Below are 23968 nucleotides of genomic sequence, written 5' to 3'. Positions count from 1 at the left end.
CTAATTACCCAAATGCCAAAAAAAAAAAAGAAAAAAAAAAAGGGTTTTGTAAGACATAGTACTAATAATAAGAAAAAGAAATGATGCATTAATCATCTATTTAATTATAGTATAATTATTTAAAATTTAAGAAGAGGCCATTGGTTAAATTTAATATAAGATTTTTTTATTAAAAATATATTGGAAGAGGAGGAGGAGGATTTCCAAAGTCGGGACTGTGAGCCATGGCCGTCCTTTCCTCTATCCATTTTAACCTTTTTTTTTTGGGGCATCAAATCCTTGGGGAAAAAAAATGCTTTAAGATTGAACTTTTATGCATTAGCAGTAAAATCCTTTCCTTTCTTCTGTTTTGTTTTTTTTTCGGGGGTGTGGGTGTTACAATGATTTGGTGAAAAATAAAAAAGTTGAAATAGATGGAAATGGACATGAAGGGGATTTATGAACTATAGTGCCAAAGTTTATGAACTGAATTGGCAAAGAAAAAAAAAGCCATGCCATCTTACTGCAACATAAGAGTTCAGAGGATCTTAATGCATTTTACCTAAATAAATAATATTTGTTAATCACAGATTCACAGGCCATAATCATCAAAGATGCGACCAAAATGAGAAACCAGTGTAATAAGTATAGATGTAATTATGTAAATTGATACCAAACCATAAATAAAGTGCTACACATTGAATTCTAACCCTAAATTAAGAGGCCTTCTTCAAACATTGAATATAAAAGTAAATGGACTGCTATGTTGATCCTATGAATTTTGGAGTTGTGCTAGCAGTAAAATTCTCAGGGTTCTAGTAGTTTTCCAAAAGTGACATCTACAAATATAAAATTTCCTTTTAAGCAAAAACCTGTTCTATGGATATTTACAAGCATTATAGAGATTTACTGCACTACAGAAGGACAATGTACATCAGCAAGGTGAGTTATCTGACTTGCTCTTGGATTTATATTCCAAATAGTAGTCTTTTAACACAGGTTCCATATTATCCATGAACTTGTCGTACTTTTCTTTCTTCTTCTTGAACTTCTTCAAAGATTTTTCATGGGATTTAGTCATCTTCCCAATAGAACTGGTGATCACTTCCAACTCCTCCTTTTTTTCTTCAATTAATTTCATGACCTCCACATTTCCTGCCGAGGACTCACTGTCTGGTGTGACAACTGGAAAACATATACGAGGATCCCTGAAGAGGAAAAATAAAAAATCTTGGTCACATATTATCAATATGCCTGTAGGCTGAATAAGTACTTATAGTAATCTTGCACATTCCTTAGGTGTCCATATGTCCTAAATGTTTTTTAGATAATTGATCTCCAACAACATGAGAACATTCCTAGTAAAGAAAGCATTCAACATTGCAATGGGAAATAAAGGTGAGTTGTGACATGATATATTGTACAAAGCTTCCTATTAAGTTGGAACCTACTAAGAAAGTATACGTTGTGTTTTGTTTCATCGTATTATTCTTCTTTGTCTTGACCTTTCTATCTGAACTCTTTAAATACGATTCTATACCAGCTTGGAACTTCCCACATCCAATCAAGGAAATCTGTCCTTTTTTGAGGTATGAGGCTCCAAAAAAAAAAAAAAAAAATTCATGACTAGAATCATGTCAAGCAAAAAAAGAAAAAGAAAAAGAAAAAATTGTTTCACAAATGATCTCATAGTGAGAGAGAGAGAGAGACCCATATCCAAGAGAAATAACTCCATTCTCTCTTAAAATGCCACCATCCAGAGATACAGCACCATGCTTTATACAATGACGGGCTTCTAACATGCATTCCCTGGTTTCATATACTTGAACCTCTCCTAGAAGACGATACAGTACTGTCTCCCGAAGACCATGGCCTGCAGCAGTTCTTGTGTGTAAATGATCAATGTCTAAGTCAATCATGTTAACTCCATACCCAATGAAACCTCTTGGCACATTCCCCCTAGGCAAGGTAGGATACGGCAAGGCCAGCTTCCTCTGAGGGTCACTACCTTCATACTTCCCAGAATAAGGCCTGCCAAAAAGTTCAATAATTCATATAATATTACAGATTTTATCCTTGATGCTAACATTTCAACTTCAAACCCTAATATTTATCTTTTCTTGGAAAAGGGGAAGAAAAATAAACTCACAATTATGAGGAAGGATCATTTTTATAACAATAACTACCAAAATATGTGAATCACAATCATCACAAAAGAATACCTTAGATCTTCAAGGCAAATAACAAGAAATCGACCGTTAATAGAATTTCCACGTGCAGCTGCTGCTGCATGAAGGGCTTGCCCACAATCCACTTCTCCATTTTGTTCATAATTCTCAAGAGCACTTGCAGTCACAAAGGATCTACAGACAACAGCAAGCATCTGATCTTCACCCAAGTACTCTGCTAAAATCCTGCAGAGAGACCAATCCAGAGACAGCATAAATGGAATAAGATACAGAGGATTGAAGTAACTCCTTTATTGAAGAAGAGAGTTAAAAATTGTTAAATTACAGATTCTTCCAAAAGCTTAAGCTATTGGGATATGATATATTTAATCATTTAACTGCATACTTCTAACAAAAAAAAAAAAAAATCAAAGGAGAAACAACCTGCTAAGATTGTTGGTGCAAACTGTACCCAGAAGTGCAACCAGGCCAATTATATCTTCCAACAAATGATTTGGCTGCTCTTGGAAGGAGAATTCTCTTGAAAGACTGCAGAGGACAGCCGCTGCAGAGTGATTCATGCTTTCTATCCAATTTATCAGTTCCTCTTTTGTGGGAAAGTACTTTGGGTTGACAGATGCTGGAAATGAGTCATGATTAGGAAAACATGCTTATGCATAGCAAAATTACAAACATATATTTAGGATAAATCACCAAGCAACATCAAATGCTACACTCATAAATAGCAGTGAATTTCGGACACCAAATTATCTTTTTAACACATATTGCCAGCATAGGGCTCCAGAGCATAGGTTGCAGCCAATTAATGGCTAGGCAATGTCCATGCAACTAAGTGCTATAGGTCTATCACCTACTCTGTCATTAGCTATGAGGATCCACATACACTCAGTAGGACATAAAATGTAGTTATAGTGAAGTGGACAACCAGGAAAAAAAAAAGCATCTCAACATGCGCATTCAAAGTTTAAAATGGGATGATCATATGCATCTTCAATAAGATGCATTACCTCAGGTCATTATCAATAAAAACGAAAATATTAGACCTGGTTAGTTTGATTAGCAAGTGAATCATATTTTTTTTTTAAATATTTTCTTTCACATGAGTGTGATTTTTAGCCAAAAAGTATATGTTCTGCTAAATAACAGTAAACAGTACATCCTTGTTTCCTTTTGCAGTAGAACATATTTGTCTTAGAAAATAAGAATTCAACAGACACAATAGAATTTACGATATATTTGCTATCAGCTTTAGAATTTTACATGCCTCCGTGACTTGGGCAAATATACCATCAAAGAAATTGAATTGCTATATTGAGTTGTATATGTGAATTCTTTCTACAAATAAGACATCTTCATCACTGGACCTGGATTCACTAAGAAATGTTCCCTTTACATCTGATCGGATACTTTTTCGTTCACTTATCCAACCCTATATGCCTATTTTATGAGTAAAATAATAATAACATGTGCTAGTAATTCAAAACCTTGCAATTGAAACAAATCTTGCTCGACTTCTTCCTTCCTTTTAGAATGTGTATTCAGTTGCTTCTCCAGATTCCTAATGCGATAACCAATTTGAATTATTTTATCCTCAAGTTTCTGCATAGAGAAGCCATCAAGGCAGGGAACTCAATTAATGACAGTAGAAAAATTTTTTAAGGAACACCGATGCATTTTTATCTGAAAATATGAAATAAAGCTGAGGTTAATGGCTGTACCTTCTCATTATTTATCATGGACACCATGACTTTTTCTACTTGCTTTAGGGAAGATGAGTCCTGAAGGAGCAAGACATTTCCGTCTATAGATGGAGACTGAATATCATCATACTCCACTTTTGGAGCTTGCACAGAAACCTGCTCATAAAGCTTAACAATCATCAATATAGAACTCCTAATAAAATCAGTCACTGCAAAGTTGTGGTCACCTGAACACTCAAATTTAGCTCTGGGTGACGAGAATGAGAAGCTTCAAAGCAAAACATCCCATTCTTTTGAGGGAGGGGAATAGCAGGAACAGTGCAGCGCCCATGTTTAAAAGTGTACCGAATAGATTCCTCAGTATTGAATGACTCTGACTTTATAGTGAGAGTGTGAGATTGCCCATACTTATCTTCATCATGAATAGTCTCATCAACATCACCCTCAGAGTTGACAATTTCAAAAATGATATTTTCCAGTTCAGTACCAGCAGTACAAAACTCAGGTACCTAAAATTACATACATCATGAATTTGAAAGAATAATTCATGGTAGATACAATATTTTAAAACCTAAAATACCGAAGCAAGTAATTACTAACCCTTGATGCAATCCTCAACTCCCTTTTTTCAATTTGAAGCTCCTGCTTGAAAACAACTTCATGGCCAGATAAAACAGAAAGTGAAGCTGCAAGGCAAGGTTGATAGAATGAATTAAACCATAATTCACTCACAATATGGTTGTTAATTAATACTATCTAGAAAATGGTATTTAGAAAAAGGAGGTAAGAAATTGTTACAGCCCTCAGCTTCCATATTCCACTTATATAGGAGAGTTAGTTACACAGGGATAAGGGATATTCTGAAAATGATCAGTTGGTGGGGACAATTTACCATGGAAATATTCCAAACTCCAAAGAGTACAATACAATAGTACCAGTTACACAATAGTAGCTCTATAACAGTTGCCCAAGCTGGAGCAAATATGTCACATTAGCCCATCTTGGAACAAATAGTCTCTTAGCAACCTTTACATAATGACTAAATTCACCATTTACTTTTAGGAAACTATGAAGTAGTCATTTAACTATATTACTCAAACACTCTTCCTCACATGTGGGCCCAAACCTTAATAAATAAGGTCCAAAATGAGGAATATTTAAATTCTTAAATGGGAGGTAGAGTGGAGATAGGGTTCAAACTCAAGACCGCCTGCTTTGAAACCATGATAAAGTATTTCAAAAGAATAAGTTGCTAAGAAATTGTAAAATTAATCAATAGCAACAACCAATCATTAGTCCCAAATTTTTTGGGATTGGCTAAGAAACGATGAATTCGATGATTTAACCAAAAGCAACAGATTGTAGGTTTGTGTCCGGCAGTTAGCCTCTCCAATAAATTGGGTAAGGCTATCTACCATGATCTCTTCTAGTCCCTGCAAAAGTGGAAGCTTTGTGCACTAGGTATGATTTTTTTTTTTTTTTTTAACTATACTATTCTAAGACATATGGAACAAGAAGTCTTGAGCAACATCAAGGAGTTGTCTTTTTTTGCACTCAACAACACCATTTTGTTGTGGTGTGTGAGCATAAATAGTTTGATGTACAATGCCTTTGTCATATAGATAAGAAGCAAAGAATGTCTTTTTGAACGCACTATAAGTATTATTTTGCGCTAAATATACTGATATAAAAAAATAAAAAATAAAAATCTTCTTTGCAAAAAAATCTCCATTTGCTGCTACAACAGAATCTGCAATTATTACCAAAGCCTCAAAAGCCCCCATTTTATCGATTCCCTATCTCTTGAAACAACCAACAACTATCTACAATCTTTACTTACAAAAGAAAACCCGGTATAGTTAAAGCTTAGTCACATCTTATGAAAATAAACAATATTCTTATAAAAATTCATATCACCTCTAACAAAAAATGGCATTTCATATTTTAGAAAGAATTATCATGCTATTTCAAATATATAAAATTTTTAAACAGAAAGAATACAATTTATTCCATCCAAGCCTAGAGGACATGGACTTAAGTCACTTTTATGCAAACCTAGGGGAGGGGAAGTGCCATTCCCTCCATAGTTTTTGAGGGAGTGTCATTTCATGAAACCTCAAGGGAGGTTGGTATAATTTACCCTTTTTGGGGGGATAAGAAAAGAAATATGCCCACTGTGGCACATGAACCATGATTCAGGTGTCAAATTTTCTTGGTCATTATAAAAGGCTTTAGTTAAATTCATATGGTATAGGGCATTTTTTTGGTACAAGGAAACTCATATTTTATAAGTCATCTCCTAAACAAGTTTCACAAGATCAGTACAACGAAAGAGAAAGCTGATGAAGAAAGGATCATACCTTTACTTCCAAATCCTGCTATCACTTTCAAGAGGCCACCAAGGTTAATGCATCCATTATCATCAACCTACATAGAAAAATTCTCTAGTTATAGTGAAATACCATAAGACACCAGTAAGCTTAACTTTCAACTCCTTGAGCCTTAATCCCAATTATTTACTTAATATGCTCAGGATGTCAAATAACATGCTAGAAAAATAAAAGCAACCTCACCTTATGCTTGGGACTTATTTGATCTGTTTGATCTAGCATATGAAATCCGTCCACATCCAACTGAACTTCCAAGCCTTTTGACACGTGATTACCATATGCATCAAACATCTGTAGGAACACACATTGACTAAAAGAGTTAGAAAGTAAGACCAAAAATGGAGATAGTGCAAGATACATGCTCTCATTGTCTACCAAACAGGATCATGATCTACTGTTTCAAGGTTGAACAACAAATCTTGTACTGAACTCTATGCAGTAAATCCAATTAACAGAGAAGACATGTTCATGTAGTTTATACCAATTAGTTAGGGTTATGCTTATATAAGTTGAGTATGCTAGCATAAATATCCAATATTGTTTATGACATCCAATTGAATAATATCTGAAGGCGGAAAAAAATAAGCCTGGAAACTTTAAGTCAATTTATCATGCCCAGATTGGAGCCAGGTACTGCATGCTATGACAAACTGCAGTATGCCAAAGAAAATACCAATTATGAAGGCTTAATGCAAGCCATTACACATTGATGTAATTTTTATGCCCAAAGTTATCAAATCATGTATCTTATCATGTATCATGTATCTTCTCATAAGCTTATTACATTTTTTATATAAAAAAAAATAAATTAAAAAAAAAATAAAACTAGAACAACCAAACAAGGTTAACTACAAGACAGAGATATTCCATACCATATCTGCCATGTAGAGGGTGCAGTGAAGTTACAAACTTCCAAATATGGCAACATCTAAAATTCAATGGAAATGATATAGTGCACAAGTGCTGTGCTGTCAAGCTTATTAAATTTGTATGTAAAAACACCAGCTGTAGAAAAGTTGGTAGAGGGAAATAGGGGCTGGATTATATCCAAAACACTTAAAATTTCAAGCGTAGTAGGAAGCGATGGCTCTAAAGCTTTTGCTCTATCCATGCAGTTCCTCTCAACAAAAATTTTCATTAAGGAAACTGCTATATGTCTGAAAAGCATTCATGGCATGCACAGGGAAATGTAGTAGACATTGATAAACGGATTTTCAAGCTGCATAAACTCTTCAAAGTTCTGTGATAAATACCCCATTGATTACATAAATTTGTTGTTGAAAAAAAAAAGGAAATTGAAACAAATAGGGGTATGTATGCAGTTCTAACAAATTGATAAATGATAACCTCAAACAAATTGCATATAGATACATACACATTACACACAGTATGAGTGTGTCATTGTCATATAAGAGGCTTCAAGAGAGTTTTAAAATGTGTGAGTTGGACTAAAGTTATTCAAAATTAAGACTTATTTTCTGGTTAAGGTTGGAGATATTAACATTTTGTTGTTCTTGGAGAAAACCAATAGAAACACTACTTTTTATACATCATCAACACAAGGAACTAGCCAATCTAGCCAACCTTTTTTTTTTTTCTTTTTTTGGGGTAAGTACCAATCCAGCGAGCCTCATACTGATACGAGATAGAAGACATGAAGTTTTTAAATTACATTTTTAATTTAAAAATGCAACAATTCCCATTCAAGCAGATAGCTGAACATGTCTTGGAATTGTCACAGAAACATGTCATACAAGTGTGCTTGTGAAAATGATAATACTTCCTCAATATACCTCTAATAGGAGCTGCTTAACCATGCAGCCTGGAAGCAGTCTGTTTTCTAACATTGGTGGCTGGGCCTTGACAAGCTGTAAAGATCCAGGACTAACTGATACAAATAAAAACAGAATATGTAATAAGAATGATAAATGCAGCAACAGAACGAAAAATTTACATCTCCCAACACCACATTAGAATGGGGCTATCTCAATGGACCATTACACCTTGACATGGAACTGAGACTGAGAACAATTCCTTCTCTGGACATATCATCAAAGTCGCTTTATAACTTGGCCTGATATTGTCTAACTCATTGCTTTCAATCAGTACATCCTGAAAAATTAGCAAACTGGACAATATTCTAACAAAAAGCATAGCTACATTTAAATGAATATGAGTGCAATGTATTCAAAAGGGCATGTAAAATATGTTCATGTGAAACATACCTTCACTTTTAGGGTTAATTTATCACGTGAAAGTTCAGTACTCATTTTCTTAACGTGGACAAGCACACCCTTGATTGTATGAATTTTGATCCTCACTTTGGGAGTATGTGTGAATGTAGTTCGATTGTCATAAATGTCAAAACATCCCAAATAGAAAGGTGGGAAACATGAACCAACCCTATCAAAAAAGTTCATAATAAGAAATGAAAATAATAAATTATAAGTTGAATGTTCAGATAAAAATGCAAGATTTAAATCCTAAGAAAAAAATAAAAAAAGCCAATACAACAAATTCACAGGTGATAATATAGCTATACTATATTCCATAAGGAGTTATTCAATTTATAATATGTTAAAGTAACATTTATGTCTCACCAGGTTCCAAAGGGAATGTTTCAAAGAGAAAATTCATTAGCTCAATGGATACAAGGTGCTGTACCTCACGTTATATTGTGGATTCCGCTCACCATCCAAAAGCTCCCACTTGCCCACCTCGGAAGATGCCTTAACTAGCACTCTTTTGATACAATTATTACAAGTCAAATCCTTCTGATAAACAAAATTCAATTACATCAGGTTACATGATTAGACTCAAATTTAAAAACATATATAATATCATACAAAAACAAGACATGACAATAGTTCCTAGTTATTACTTACAAGAGAGAATTTAAATGTATAAAGACCAGCCTTTTGAAATAATTCCGGAAACTTGCAACCCAAAGGACAGATATATAAACCATGAAATCCTTTACATGATGAAGGTGTTACACATCCTGAATAAATATGGTGAGCTTCGTCAGGATGCTCAGCTTCTTTTAAAAATTTAATTTCCATAGACATCTCTAAATTGCTCTTGAAAATATACTTCTGATCCAAGTTTTTTGAAGTAAAAGAAGAAACAAAATTGGCAGGCCGTACAACCGCCACAATTTCTGTTGGAGGAACTTGTCCTGCATGAACTGGACCATCAACAGGTAATTCCTGTGACACCAAAAAAAAAAAAAGTATTCAACAAAAGTACGTGAAAATGCTATGTTAGAATAATGCTTAAGTAATTAAATTCACCCTTCCCTATCAGCTTAAGTTTTTGGGATAAGGGGTTGTTTAACATGGTATCAAGTAGGTGATCTTGAGTTTGAACCCTATCTCAGCCCTGCTTGCCATTTAAATGTTCAAAATTGCATGTGTTAGAGCCTACTTATTGATGAGGGGTCTAGGCTCACGCTTAAGGAGCAGTGTAAGAAAAATGATTCAGTGGCTAAACTCACCATTTCCCATAAAACTTAAGCTTTTGGGACAAGTTTTAACATGCTCTGAAGGAGGGAATAATATGAAAAATTTTGGTATTCCAAATTTTAAATTTTCAGATATGTTTTTGTTGTTCTCTTCCACGGTAAACCAAAGAAAGAGCAATATGGATTCCAAAAGTTACCATGTTCCAACATATATGAAGAGAGAGCAGTAAAGAAGAAATACAAACCCCATCAACCTCCAGTTCTAGACATTGTTTTTCACTCAGCAAACCAATTGTTGAAGGAGATTTCTGGTGTAGTTTATCAAGCTGGTAGTTCCACTCAATACTTTCAATAGCAAGGCACTGATGTGAATGACTCAGGATTCAGAAAATTGTTCATTTACATAAAAAGTTGGAAGAATTAAGGAAAGATAAATAAAAAGCAATGGCAAACCTTTCCAGAATCAATCACATCAATGGGTAGGGATAAAGAGCCACGAATATCAAAACTGGTATTCCCATCATTGACTACAAGGATGCAGGCATTATCTTCTGGCAGTCCTAGTGGCCTTTCAAGCCCAAAGTAACAAGAGTGTTTACTAATGAGAAAATTATTCAAGGAGTCACATTCATAGACTGGGCAAAAAACAAATAGAGTTGCGATTGCAAAAGAAAACATACCTACATATAATTCGAGCTTCCCCTAATGAAAATAAAAAACAGGAAAGAATGGTCAAATCCATACATTGAAAATGTTATAAAATTCTACTAAAATTCCAGTTGAACTCTAGATATCTTTGAGACATAAGACATGACAATTTTATTGAGGGGATAAGCACAACATTTTTCAATAAAAATAAACTGAGGGGATAAATATATCAGCTATATGTTCAGTTTAAACATTAACTACTGAAACATAGAGGCATGGTCAAATTCAAAGACTTTATATGTTGTACAAGAAATTACTTACCACCCACATCACCTTTACATCCTTCAATCAGGAAGTATTCTAGTGTTGCATAGACATTGTTTTTATGGCACCCAGCACATGCTCCCTTGAGAACCTTGATTTTCTGACCAGATTCCCATGATTTTCCCTTCCTCTTTAAAACCTGATGCACCCTTATGACTACAAGTTGAAATAACCATAATTAACTAGCAACATATAAAATCAGAAAGAGAAACTGAAAAATTAAGGAAAGGAAGAAAGAATGTAGTAAATAGAACTTTGTCTAACTTATAGACTGTTAGGGCATCCAAGCCAAACGCTTAACTAGTCATGAAGTGGGCCAACAATGTCAAGCTTATGAGTACTAACTCTAACACCCAACTTTACTGGCTACCAGCCCAACAAAACTGAACCAGAAGCAGGAGACGCAGGTTTAGAACAGAAACTAAAACAAAAACTGGAACCGAAACTGAACAAGTGGGGGTACTGAAGATTCGAACAGAAGACCTACTAGTCAAACCAAGACTCTAATACCACGTCAGATCATCCAATCCAAAAGTTTAAGATGTCAAAAAGCGGGCTATCGACGTATATTAAACTTAAAAAGTACAAACTCTGACAGAGAAAACTAGTCCAACAGAAGATGAATTAAAACTCAATATCACACTAGTTTGGAAATTAAACGGTCTATTCCTTTATGCCTACCATCTGACGAAATTCCAAGTGCCTTTTTGTTTGCAGGGTTGACAACAAGAACGGCTTGATCCTCGCCAGAGTCAGTTTCTTCATCATAATGCTCATGCATCTGAAGAATCCAATCTTGATACTCTCTCTCCATTTGCAAAGGAGTCAACAGTTTTCCGTCTCTATAAATTTCAACATTGACCTCTTTGACCTCTACAGGTTCAAAATTTTTTGATTGAGAGGAACATACAAAGATCAACATAAACAATTAATAAAGAGTTCTTTATTGTGATGGCAAAGAAACATTACCCTTTTCCTTTTCTGGCGGCTTATTTCCAAAGTTCTTTAGAGCAGTAGTAAAGGGATTATGGTGAGCTAGATCAGTCTAGAAGAAATGCAAACACTAATCATTGTTTAAGAAAAAGGAAAGAAAGTTCAGAAATCAACTATTTGTTAAAAAAGTACACATCTCCCTTGATTTAACTATTTTTTTGTTCTTGGCTTGATTACTATTGCATATAACTACATAAATCTGTAATTTGCATACGTATGAAATTACCCATTTACGTGTTATGTGTGAGCAAGCCTATGTAATATTTAGATATAAAACTGAAACTTATTACATTTTCATTCCTTTAGCATAGCCTAATTATCACTGGATGGCTGGCAGCAGTGAACCAAAGTAATTGCATGGACTATACCTCAGAAAGAGAGAAAGAGAGAGAATCATTGTTCAGATTTTCTTGTCTATAAGACACATGGGAATGAACCAAGATAAGGAAAATAGGGGACATTCTTGTCACACACACATGCAAGTATTAGCATTCCATACCTTAGAAGGTGTTGGATTGAAACCAGCATCAGTGTCTGCAACCAGAAAAGATTATGGTCAAGCATTTAACTCCCAATTTGTAGTAATTAGTATTAAAAATCAAATATGTGGCAACTTATAATAAACACAACCACCCTACCAATAAAGCATTTAACCCTTAAGCAACATCTCTTCAGTAAGTGGGATTTATCTCCCTTTTTGTGTCTGAATTCCATAAAAGGAAGCCATGTCTGTGGCAAAGCAAAGCAAGAGTGATAGATACATGAGACTCACCCAGCATACAGCACTTAGAATAAAGACAAAGGCATATATAAGATATACAAACAAATGGAAACCAAAAGTTAAAACAATTAAATGTTAAAAAATTATTGAATACCTGAAAGTTATATAATACCATGTGGTGATTTAAGAAAAACCACTCCCCTCAAAGATAATGATAGAGACTAGAAGGCAGTGATAAAAACTAGCCCTGAGTACATCCTTATTGATATACTACCACTTGTTTCAAAAGCTTATGCTATTAGAAAATAATGAATTTAATCAGTTAACCCTGTGTCTTGGCTTAGGGCCACTGATCATATGACTGGTATTCTAGGTTTGATTTCTGATCTTGAGCAGCCCACTAGTCATCCCCATGTTATGTTGGTAGACGGCTCAACCGCTAGTTTTTCTGGTTTAGGCACTGCTACCCGTACCCCCACAATTTCCTTGTCTTCAGTGTTATATGTCCCTAAGTTTCCCCATACTTTAGTGTCTATAAGAAAACTCATTAAAACTTTTAATTCTGTTGCAATATTCTTACCCTCCTATTGCATTTTTCAGGATCTCCTTACAAGGAGCAAGATTGGTGGCGGGCATGGATCTGTGGTATGTACTATTTGGATTTTCATGATTCTTCTCATTCAGTGGCTCTTCAGTGATTGGTCTTTCATTTTCAGCATCATTGTCACCTTGGTCATCTCTCTATTCAGGCCTTGAAGTTGCTAGTTCCATCATGTCATCAAATTAATCCTTACAATGTGAGGTGTGTCACTTCCCGAAACCTAGTATGTGTGTGTATAATTGTTGCAAATGTATTCATATATTGTCCTTTCATGGATTATTACTAGAGCATGGTCATGTCTTTTGTTTTAAGTTTTATTTTATCAAGCAAAGAGTCATAAAGAACGCCGGTGCACTGGGGTTGTTTTTCTTTCTAAAATTTTTTTTCAGTTACTTATCAAAAAATATACTGAAATAAATTTCAGTACATTGTTAATTTCGGGATGCCTGAAGGCAAACTAAGGTTCCTCTCAATTGAGTTTGTGATGCAGACAAGAAAGAGTTCAAGGAAAAACAAGATTAAATACCAAAAGAATCAAGATTTTTGGTCTAGTTTTAATATCAGACTTTCTTGACACCTTTCATAGGTTATTTTAGTTATTATTGAGTCTAAGTATTAAGTTTTTAAGTTTAGAAAGTTGCTGGTTTAGTTTTAATAAAGCTTTCCTAGAATAAGGGTAATTTGGTAATTTCAGATTCCTGGAATGGGCTGTGATGGGCTGTCCTAGAGGCCCATGAGTCATATTTATGTTTTGAGTCCTTTTCCTATTTGGTTTTGAAGTGATTAAGTCCTTTTTTTTTTTTTTGTTATTTGTACTCCTAGTCATTCTAGGAATAGGTTATTTAGAGTCCTAGTCCTAGGAAAGGGTTGAATAATAGCCTATATAAAGGCTTTATTGAAATCAATATTATTCATATAGATATAGCAATATTGATTCTAGTAAAATTCAGCAGCTTATTTTGAGCTTTGAGGGTGCGATTGTGTTCTCCTACTTAAGTGCGATTGCTTAGGAAGACCTAGATGTGATTGCTTATTGTTTTATTTATCTTATTCCTTGTTCTATCCTCTGCTTTAACGCCAAACAGCCATCAAGATTCGATATCTCCTAACCTAAAACCCTTAAACATTAATCCTCATTCAAGAACCCTTCAAGAACTCATCAAGAAATTGAGGTTCTGATATGAAATTTTCTGGTATGAGAAGCCGCGGCTGAGGTTCTGCTGAACTAGGCCAATCTTAGCTTATAACCACAAAATAGAGCATTAAGGTACTTAAATTAGGTATTCACCAAAAGGTGAATCAAGTAACAGACTGCAGGCCTACTTATAGAAAGAATGATCTTTATCTCAAACCCCAACAGTTGAAATTATAAGTCAAGGTCAAGAGCTCAACACCGGATAGAATTGAAAAATCAGTGTTTCTGCATCAGATATACCTACTTGTCTTTTAAAAGAAGTTGAACACACCAGGGTTGTCTTGTGTGCTTTAAGAACATGCATGTTTACAATAATGAAAACTATTTAATACATCAAACATAGACTCTAAAATTATTTCGGACTAAGGCTTTGCTGTTGTTGCTGTATAAAATATTAGTATCTCCTATGCCCGTTCTGAGTTGTCTCCTTTAGAACATGAGGACACCAGAAATTATACATTCTACAGAATGGAAAGATGCTGTTTCCAGAATTAATCAGATACAGATTGCTATTGAATAATTGCATTCGAAAGGTAATATGGGAAGCCTAAGAACCTACCCAGCGAGCATCTGGAAGTAAACGACCCAGCCGTCGAATAGAGACACGACTAAAGGTGTCATAGTTTTCTGTGATACTGCATCCTTCAGCTTCTAGTTTCTCCAAAATCATCTCAATACTCTCTTTTCCCTGTAAAATAAAATTTAAAAATCATTCAAGATGTTAAAAACAAAATGTTATAATATGCCATTCTTGTACCTCCATGACTGGAAAATAGACACACTTCAGGCGTGCATTGGCTTCTTGATATATTTTTGAACCTGTCATACTTCAAGTCTTAGAAATAAATGCCAATTAAAGCTGGAGTTCAGTTGTTAGCTGAAACTCATTAAGAACAACAGTGGGAAAACAACTGGAAAATTTCTTATATTAAGAAGTAGGTAATTTAAGAAGGTATGGATGATAGATCACTTACATGGACTTCTGGTTGCAGCGTTGTCCTGCTTATAAAAAAAACGAAGCTGCAAAATAAACTCAGGTCCATTGCAGGAATGCAAGTTGGTTATTGCAACCTCCCCACCTTCAATTTCAGCCAAATTAACACCATTAACCTGAAAAGGCACCAACCTTGTCAACACTTATAATCCCTACTGCAGAAATTATGTAGTACATTAAGTATTGGCCATTAACCACCTGTCCAAAGAAAAATAATGATAAGAGACATAGACCTAGGTGGGCCCATGAAGAATTGGTTAGATAAGATAATCCTAAAAATACTAAAAAACATTAAATGCAAATGTAGAGAATCATTATTTTGTTATATCACAATATTATAATAACTATCTTTTTTTTACCTATTATTACTATTTTTTTTTAGAATATCATAGTAGGCAAAGCTAGAGACTACTTGTAGATGGCCAATTCTACCAACAGCAACTATACACATAATCTAGATGGAATTAACCATATTCAAACGCAAGTTTCAATTTCAAAGCATATTGACCCATTGAACTACACAAATGTAAAGAACCAGCAAGACATATGTTTATCCAGGAACTCTTACAAATGAATGAAATATAGGAAAGTTCAATCTTAAACCTGAAACTCTATTGGTGTAATAGTCCTCCCTGAGTTCAACACTTCATCACACTGCACATCAATGAAATAACACATAAGAATATCAAACTTATATCCTTCGCAAGAACAAGAAAATGCATTTCTAGAACCAACAAAAATTATTATAATAAAAAACTGTTGCCGTCCCACCACAATGGTTGACAGGCTTATTCCACAACCAAAATATATGTCTCTCAAAAAGTAAATGTCACATGCAGGCAAATGAGGAGTACTCAATAATCTGCATACATGTGCATGCGTCGCGTACTTTGTCTGGGACTTTACTACGAGAAACTCTAAAAACCAGCCAAAGGAAGTTATATATTCATTCTCAATAACTCTAAAAGCCAGATAATGAAATTTATTCTCAATATCTCAAAAGTTTTTGTTATTTGTAAGAAACAAACTCCGTGGATCTTGAACCCATGACCTCCGATGTGCCACTAAAACTTCACTAACATGATCTCATAAAGTTATCTTGTGGCTAAAGCATCAGATGGCTAATTGATTAAAAATCATTAAATAATCATGATTTTTGAACCCTGTAGCTCTGTTAGCAGGTTACATTTGTTGTTAACTGTAAACAAACTCAAGCCAAGCCATATTGACAAGAAATTAAATCATAATAAGGTCTTTGAACACTCAGCTATCAGATACTAGGACCATTATCAAGTGTTTCATGGATAAGTCATATTCAAACATTAAAATAGTTTCCTTTCTGTAAGAATATTATATATTAAAATGAGAAAATGCTCATTGCAAACCCAAGTGGCTCCATGAAGCACATCTCAGCATGGCAGAAACAAGCACAACATCCTTATGAAAATTACTTGGGATCACCTCAAGGTTATGGGTATTCCTAAGGTTTTTGCATTGCAAAGTGTAACAAATATCTCTACTTCTGTTCGACAATGAAACTAAAAGTTAGCAATAACCATAAGCATTTTATTCAAGGCAAACGAACCTGAATGTATGGAAAATAGATGTCTTTCAGCTTGCATTGGAGTTTAAATATTTCAAAGCTATTTATTTTTGGCTCAAAAATCTCAACCTGTCAAGAAAATTTATACAATTACCAACTTGTATGATGTAATCACATAAATAGAAGACAAAAAAACTCCCTCATCTAATTACTTTAGTGCTTATTCCCAAGATAAACTGAAGAATACATGTCATTTTTCAAAGGACTTAATGGACAGATACAAGCAACAATGTGAACATCAAACAGATAGGCAACACTTCTTACAAATTAGATCTATGAACCACTCATAAGCTGGGAATAAACATCACGTCAATACAGTCCCACAGAGTTTACAAGAGGAAAAATGAGGGGGGAAAAACAAAAGACTTCTTATCCCCATAAATCTAATGATTAACCAGCATGGTTCAAGACGTGTATTGTTTACAACCTTAAACTCAGCTAAAACTATTGACCATTTGTGACTCATGACTTAAGGAATCTGACACTAAAACATGTGTGCCTGCCCTTAAAGCCTTGGCATTCTAGATTTAAAACAAAATAATGATGCACATGAATGATAACCCATTAAATCAAGTGCAATAGATTAAATCCACAAAAATCCTCAAACCTGAAAAGAGAATACAAATTTTCCCAGATAACTAGGGAAAATATGAAATAAAAAATTGCTCAAGAGTAACACTGAGCTGCTTGTAAGTGCTCTGTATGCCCCACAGGCCGTTCTTACAAATCCTCCCATCATAATGTGGCACATTTTTTTGCTTTTTTATTTGCTAGTTCTATATTTTCTTAAGCAACTTTTATTAGCCCCTTGATGCTTAATAACTTTCCACTCTCTAACTCCAACTACATTTTAGGCTCCAAGCTTCCCCATACAAAATTTCCTCCCTGCATTCACCCAAGGAACTATGGATTTGTAATGAGCTCAGCAGCCTAGGTACAAAAATAAGTCTGAAGTGGTGAAAAAGATGTGCAACAGTCCCCCCACCAAAAACGAAATCCACAAAAAAATATGAAAAGAAAAGAAAAGATGAATGTGCATAACAATAAAAAGAAAGAAGATAAACACAAGAGTACTTTAGTAAAGCTCCCATGCTGTGATTCTCCAATTTCTTCTTCGGAGGGATTCCTCATTCCACCATCAGTCTGATTGGAAAATACCAGTAATGGTTAATACAAGTTAATGTGCCATCTGTTAATTACATAACAAACTAATAAAACAAAATAAAAATCTAATGATAGCATTAGAAGCAAATGCCTTATAAGAGGACAGTAGTCTGCTCAGGGAACTTGCTTACCTTCCAGGTAAGTTCAGTACCAGAACTGCTGAGTAAAGCTTCTCTTTTATGGTGCAATGTGTAGACCTTTTTAGAACTTTTTGTCTTGGAAGAAACTAAAGCACGCCTATACAGTGCAGGATAGTGTACTTATCAAAAAATAAAGTGCAGGATAATGCATAGTTCAGGATAACAAATAAACTATGCACACATGAATCCAAGGTATTACTACACCAGGACATGAAATTACTCTAAAAGGAGAAGAAGAGGGGGGAGGGGGTGTGAGAGAAAGATCATGAGGCTATACCTCCCCAGATGCATAGATGCAATAGGTCCTCCATATCCAAACATGCCAAAAAAAGGCTGCATAAATACAGAAACAGTTCATAATAAACTGAACTAGCATTGCTACTAAAGGAAACAATAATGACCATGAAAGTTATGGTTAAAGAGGTTCTCTTTATAATATTAGTATATGATAAATTACGGAATGTCCCAAAAAGCTTAAATTGTTAAAAAATTGTGAATTCAATCATTCAACCAAAATTCCAATACCTCCCCCCCCCCCCCAAAAAAACACCCACCTATCCATGTGTGGCCCTAAACTGCCACTTAAGTGAGGCCAAACACATTTGATTTTTAACATTTTAAACGGAAGGTAGAGTGGAGACAAGGATCAAGCTTAGGACCTCCTGCTTTGATATCATAATAAATTACCAATTGTCCCAAAAGCTTAAGTTGTTAGGAAATTTTGAATTGAATCACTTAATCATAATTCAAATAGTATATAATAATATGAAAGATGGATTTACTCATTTACATTAACCTAAGTTATTATTTCAACTTTCAATGACACAAGAGATTACCTATTCGCACATGCATTTATAAATCTTAAAGATTCCATTATCATCACCAAGCAGTAGTTAATTATAAATAATGGCTTCAGAACCACAGGAAGATAGCAATATGGTAAAATACTTCATGAAGGCCAAAGCCCTAAAAATTACCACTATGCCCCACAGAAGGTGCCCATGGTAGGATATTCCTTTTAGATGGGGCCAGCTGAATTAATCCGATTATCAGCTCCCACATATGCAGAAAGTGAATCTTTATAAGCTTAATTTAGCAAAAATATTTTCTCCTAGTTTGGTAATAGAGCAAACAGTGTTTGCTAGTGAATATTGTTTACTACTATTGTTTGAAGTTTAATTTGAGTCTATTAAAGAAATAATACTGGAGGAATATTTACATAATGAGCTGGAAAAATATTGGATGCTGGCCCTCTTACTGTGTATTTCTTACATAGGAAAGGTGGTAACAATTTGATACGGAATATTCTTGATGGTGACAGCTAGTGGGGACACCTCACCGTTTGAATATTCCAGACTCTTCTAGAAGAGTACCACCCATAAAACACAAGAGTATAACCCTTATAAAATCATCTTTCTACTTTCTAAAAGAGTCAAATTTGGGTAATCCTTAGTTTTAATCAAGAATTTATGTACCTAATAACAAAAGATTTTGGAGCCTTAAAAACAGTTAATGCGTCTTATAATGTTCCTTGATTCCCTAGTTTAACGTGTCTGAATGAAAAATCTTTTTTAGCGAGTCTACGGATTTGAAAATCAGGTCTCAATAACCATATTCTATTATAGAATATATAAAAACTCAACATATTTATTAAATTTAAAAAAAATCATGATATTTGCACAAATTTATAATAATGATAAACCGTCCTGCACCTAGCAAAGCATGAAACCAACAGACATTCTCTGATGAATTATTCTCTAACTTCCATTTAATTAGACATTCCTGATGCTACTTTTGGTATGCACAAGAGTGAACGAAATTGTGTCAAAATTAAGTTTCACATTAAAGAGTAGAAGTCAGAAAGCATTATTAGTTATGCAGTACATAAAGGCATACTTCTCTTTGTATTTGAACACATCACAGATGCATACCATAAGGTGGTCATAACACACACACATATATGTGTGTGTGTGTGTGTGTGTGTGTGCGAGAAACATATGTACATTATAATGCACGTTGCAAGGTTTTTAAAATGATTTACCCTTAAGTATGGAGGCTTGCCCCCTATTGCCTGTCCTTTAGATGATCTGTGAAGTGAGGCACCCATCTTACCCCTAAAAATGATGGAGGGATGTAAAAACCAAGCTAAAGCAGCAAAAACAAAATAATAATACAAAACGCATATACACAAATGAAAAAACATGTAAAGCACCTGCATACAACAACAAGAAAAATTTTTTGATAAGAAACAACAGTAACATATCCTTAGTCCCAAAATTCTTGGGTCGAGTAAAGGATCCATTAACAATAAAGTTAGTCAAAAACTAAATTGTCCTCATACAAACCATTACACTTGTAACATTTTCAGATTATTTATTGATGGCTGTCTATGAAATGAATTATAAGAAGTATTAGGTAGCATTCTCAGAACCCATTAGATTTGCAGCCCACTTTGAGAAAGAACAAATTCTAATACTAACAACCTAGGTTTTGTACAGGTCCGTTCACTAGCAGGCCACAAGAAGAATCTATTTATGAAATTTGAAGCTTTATAGACTTTTATAAGTGACTTCTAAACTCAGTTTCCAAAGCCATCCATATTTCCGATACAACCAAACCTTCTGTTTTAATCAACAAGAAAGGAACATCATTTGCCATGTACCTGTAATCTCTTGAAGAAAGTTAGTAAAGAATGTCCACTATCACATACCACTTCACTATTGAGTTTTCATCACTTCCATCCATTCCAGGGCCAGTGTCAAAAATAGAAATCTTATCTGCAGCAATACTCACACTGCAAACATTAAACAAACATACAGAAGTCATTATTTTAAGAGTAAGGACATGTTCAAGTACAGAAATAGCAGCTTAAGCACAACACAAGGATCATGTAAATCAAACAAAACAACCATCCAATTTACTATGGAACTAAAGATTTAGTTATTAGCAATGATAAAGGTGCTGAAAGAACTTCTAATGTGTTACTGAACGAAGCTTTTCTCTAGGTAAGGTATTGAGTCAGACCATTTTTTTCTTTTTTTTTTATAAGTAATAAAGATTTATTGATATAAAAAAAAAAAATAAAATAAAATAAAAAAAGACACCCAAGTACACAGGGAGTATACAGGGTCTGTACATATCAAATACAGACCATAGAATTGTCTTGCATTACTAATTACAAAGGAGGAATGAGGATAAGCCTTTAAAAGATTGTAAATGACACAATGGAAAGGAGGTTCAAAGTAATCAACAATGAGGCATAATGAAAAATGATTCAATTAGTGTGAAAAAACTGAGGTTCAATACTGAGTTCTTCTATTGCATTTACCATATAATCCCAAAAAACCATCATAGACCATATGACATAAGCCATGTCTAATTTACAGGTTGAATTTTCCTAGTTGATAATTGGGCCATTCAAACTCATGCGTGTACCTCCTGTCATGATATTTCATAGAAAATACAATTAGTGATACAAGCTCAAGTTATGCACAAGCCTAATGGTTACCACTGCAATGTCATACCTTATCAGTCTTCTATCATTTTTACTGTTGGACCATACTGCTTGCAAGGAATTATCCTGGTAAATGAGCAACAGAGTGTCATACCTAATGACCAAAAAAGATCAAACACACAACCAGGTCATTTTGTCAACCGTATTAGACAAACTTACTATCAAATCAGCAAGAGCAGTTTCAAAATTGTATTCCTCTGTTAGCTCCATTAACAGATCAGTATCTGGTGTCAAGTCCCACATATTCTGCAAACCAGAGAAGTTCATCACATAATAAACGACAACCCTTGATCAGGCACATCTATTGGTGAAAATTAACTCTGCAACTAATAATTTAAAAAGAAATAATACACAAATAAAAATGCAAACAGACCGCTTACCTCAAAGGTATGAGCAGTCTCACCAGAGGCATCCTAATTCAAAATCAAAACCAAGTAAAAGCATCAACAAGTAAGCATAATCATATAAACAAAATCTCCATTACACTAACCCTCTATCTGGTTGCTTATGCAAAGGAGTTACAATCTAGAAAAAAACAATTTTACAATCTTATTAAATAATTCATAAATTCAAAATTCAGAAACTCAGATTGTATAACTGTATTTGTCTAAATTCAGTGTTAATCTCAAATTTTTTAAGTACACCAAAGAGCCCAACACTTCCATTCCCTTTCCTTTGCCACAACTGCAAAGCAATCAAACAGGGCAAGAACAATAATGCAACTCATACTCACATGAAGCTGTAAAATGTGAAACTTGTGAGGCTTAAAACTCTCAAACTTAATCATTTTTTTTGTCTTGTCACCATTCACGTCCTCAAGATAGAAGTGACCACCCTTCCAATTTATATGCTTTTTTAACCTCATTGATTCGTGCTGCTTCCGAGCTTGAAAGTATTCATCTTTCACCATAGCGATGAAGTCCTCAAATGGCATTTCAGGGTCAGGGTCCCGCACCGTTAATCCTATGCTTGTCCCATTTGGCAACAGGACTTTAAACCTATACACCACATCAATATCGTCGTCCAAAACTTGCCTCTTCCTTGCATTCACCCTCGCTTCCATCGCTGTAAAAGTGTAAACACAAACACTTAAATCAAGAGATTCCAAAACATTTTAAGGAAGCCAATAACATCTCAAGCTGTACAAAGATATACTATATTTTCTGTATACTTATCAATGCACGGTTCTATACAGATATACGTATTTTTTTATCAGCATTGCTTCAAAATTCACAAACTTTCTAAAATCTGAACATACACACACACATAAATACATACATGTATAGATACAAACATACATACCATATGAACTTCAGAGTTAATATGTGTTCCTAAGCCAAGCAAGTCACAAACTTTCTAAAATTTGAACATACATACATACATACATACATATATAAATCTGCTAATTATTATTGCACACGCTAAGTATTGTTACACACATATTTCAATTGCGGATCTTGTACACACTGTGTAACTATAACCAACCACAACAGGTATGTTCACATTTTGCATAAAATTTTTCACATCTTTATTTCACATTTCATTCTCTATCTATGTAACAAAGAGTTACTTCACCACCACGCAACCACATAAAACATAGATATACACACAAAAGCGAAAACAAATTTTCACAAACCAAAAACAACGAAACCTTTTGTTGTGCGAGTTGACGGAAGAAGCTTGAGTGTGAGTGTAGGGTTTGTGTTGTTTTTTCTAGAGAGAGAAAATTGAAAATGTGCTTTTTGTGTTTTGAGGGTTTTAGAGAGAGAAAGAGAGAGAGAGAGAGAGAGAGAGATGAGAATGAATAATACAGCAAGAGAGAGATGAATAAGAAAATGACACTCTTGGGGGGAGTTGCTAAAATGCGCTGGGGGCATTATGTTTGACACGTTAGCAAATAATTAGTTATGTTGGGGGCTGTAATAATGTAACGTGCGTGGGGAGATGAAGGGGCGGCCTCCCCTCCCGTTATAACATCACCAGTTCTCTCCTGTTTTTACACTGATGAAAGACAAGTGGCAAGTAACAAATCCTAAGGTTAGAAAAATCACACGTCAAATACCAGTTTTTTTCTCTCAATTTTTTTTGTCTTTCTTTCTTCTTTGCATCGATCTTTCTCCAACATCCCCACTCTAACCTGAGCATCAGATGCGTCCAGATTGGCAGATCGGAACTTGATGGCAATGGGTTTGGGTCCCCGGCGAGCTTGGGGAGGTGAGACATCGGCTCTGATATGGATTTCTGGCTGTGGGAGTTCCGATGGGTTGTGAAAGAATCAGCCGTGGTAGCTTTGAAAGCTTCCTCTCCTTCTTCAAAGCTTTGAAAGCAGCCATGATATTCTTCTCTAATC

At 34.6% G+C, this 23968-nt stretch overlaps 1 protein-coding gene across 1 annotated transcript in view; it reads right to left on the bottom strand.

The window, feature by feature from the left end:
* LOC115961155 (structural maintenance of chromosomes flexible hinge domain-containing protein GMI1) overlaps positions 1 to 23394 on the bottom strand; it is a 32586-nt gene extending 9192 nt beyond the window's left edge. Inside the window, exons 1-38 of the mRNA XM_031080186.1 lie at positions 23270 to 23394; positions 22352 to 22683; positions 21999 to 22031; positions 21778 to 21864; positions 21629 to 21684; positions 20815 to 20898; positions 20146 to 20218; positions 18382 to 18437; positions 18096 to 18201; positions 17875 to 17943; positions 16783 to 16869; positions 15801 to 15851; positions 15178 to 15313; positions 14961 to 15022; positions 14763 to 14891; positions 12325 to 12415; positions 12186 to 12220; positions 11663 to 11738; positions 11375 to 11566; positions 10691 to 10849; positions 10402 to 10423; positions 10175 to 10289; positions 9967 to 10083; positions 9144 to 9467; positions 8923 to 9032; positions 8484 to 8661; positions 8262 to 8370; positions 8052 to 8146; positions 6442 to 6549; positions 6229 to 6295; positions 4469 to 4554; positions 4096 to 4377; positions 3887 to 4024; positions 3653 to 3767; positions 2592 to 2787; positions 2202 to 2393; positions 1660 to 2010; positions 917 to 1187 (exon numbers count right to left, since the gene is read on the bottom strand). Coding sequence (XP_030936046.1) covers positions 917 to 1187; positions 1660 to 2010; positions 2202 to 2393; positions 2592 to 2787; positions 3653 to 3767; positions 3887 to 4024; positions 4096 to 4377; positions 4469 to 4554; positions 6229 to 6295; positions 6442 to 6549; positions 8052 to 8146; positions 8262 to 8370; positions 8484 to 8661; positions 8923 to 9032; positions 9144 to 9467; positions 9967 to 10083; positions 10175 to 10289; positions 10402 to 10423; positions 10691 to 10849; positions 11375 to 11566; positions 11663 to 11738; positions 12186 to 12220; positions 12325 to 12415; positions 14763 to 14891; positions 14961 to 15022; positions 15178 to 15313; positions 15801 to 15851; positions 16783 to 16869; positions 17875 to 17943; positions 18096 to 18201; positions 18382 to 18437; positions 20146 to 20218; positions 20815 to 20898; positions 21629 to 21684; positions 21778 to 21864; positions 21999 to 22031; positions 22352 to 22681 — 4788 coding nt within the window. The 5' untranslated portion in view covers positions 22682 to 22683; positions 23270 to 23394. The remainder of the gene's footprint in view (positions 1 to 916; positions 1188 to 1659; positions 2011 to 2201; positions 2394 to 2591; positions 2788 to 3652; positions 3768 to 3886; positions 4025 to 4095; positions 4378 to 4468; positions 4555 to 6228; positions 6296 to 6441; positions 6550 to 8051; positions 8147 to 8261; positions 8371 to 8483; positions 8662 to 8922; positions 9033 to 9143; positions 9468 to 9966; positions 10084 to 10174; positions 10290 to 10401; positions 10424 to 10690; positions 10850 to 11374; positions 11567 to 11662; positions 11739 to 12185; positions 12221 to 12324; positions 12416 to 14762; positions 14892 to 14960; positions 15023 to 15177; positions 15314 to 15800; positions 15852 to 16782; positions 16870 to 17874; positions 17944 to 18095; positions 18202 to 18381; positions 18438 to 20145; positions 20219 to 20814; positions 20899 to 21628; positions 21685 to 21777; positions 21865 to 21998; positions 22032 to 22351; positions 22684 to 23269) is intronic.
* Between the last annotated feature and the right edge of the window lie 574 nt (positions 23395 to 23968).

The sequence above is a fragment of the Quercus lobata genome, chromosome 9, assembly GCF_001633185.2.
Source record: "Quercus lobata isolate SW786 chromosome 9, ValleyOak3.0 Primary Assembly, whole genome shotgun sequence".
Classification (NCBI taxonomy): domain Eukaryota; kingdom Viridiplantae; phylum Streptophyta; class Magnoliopsida; order Fagales; family Fagaceae; genus Quercus; species Quercus lobata.
This window is presented reverse-complemented; position numbering and strand designations above follow the sequence as displayed.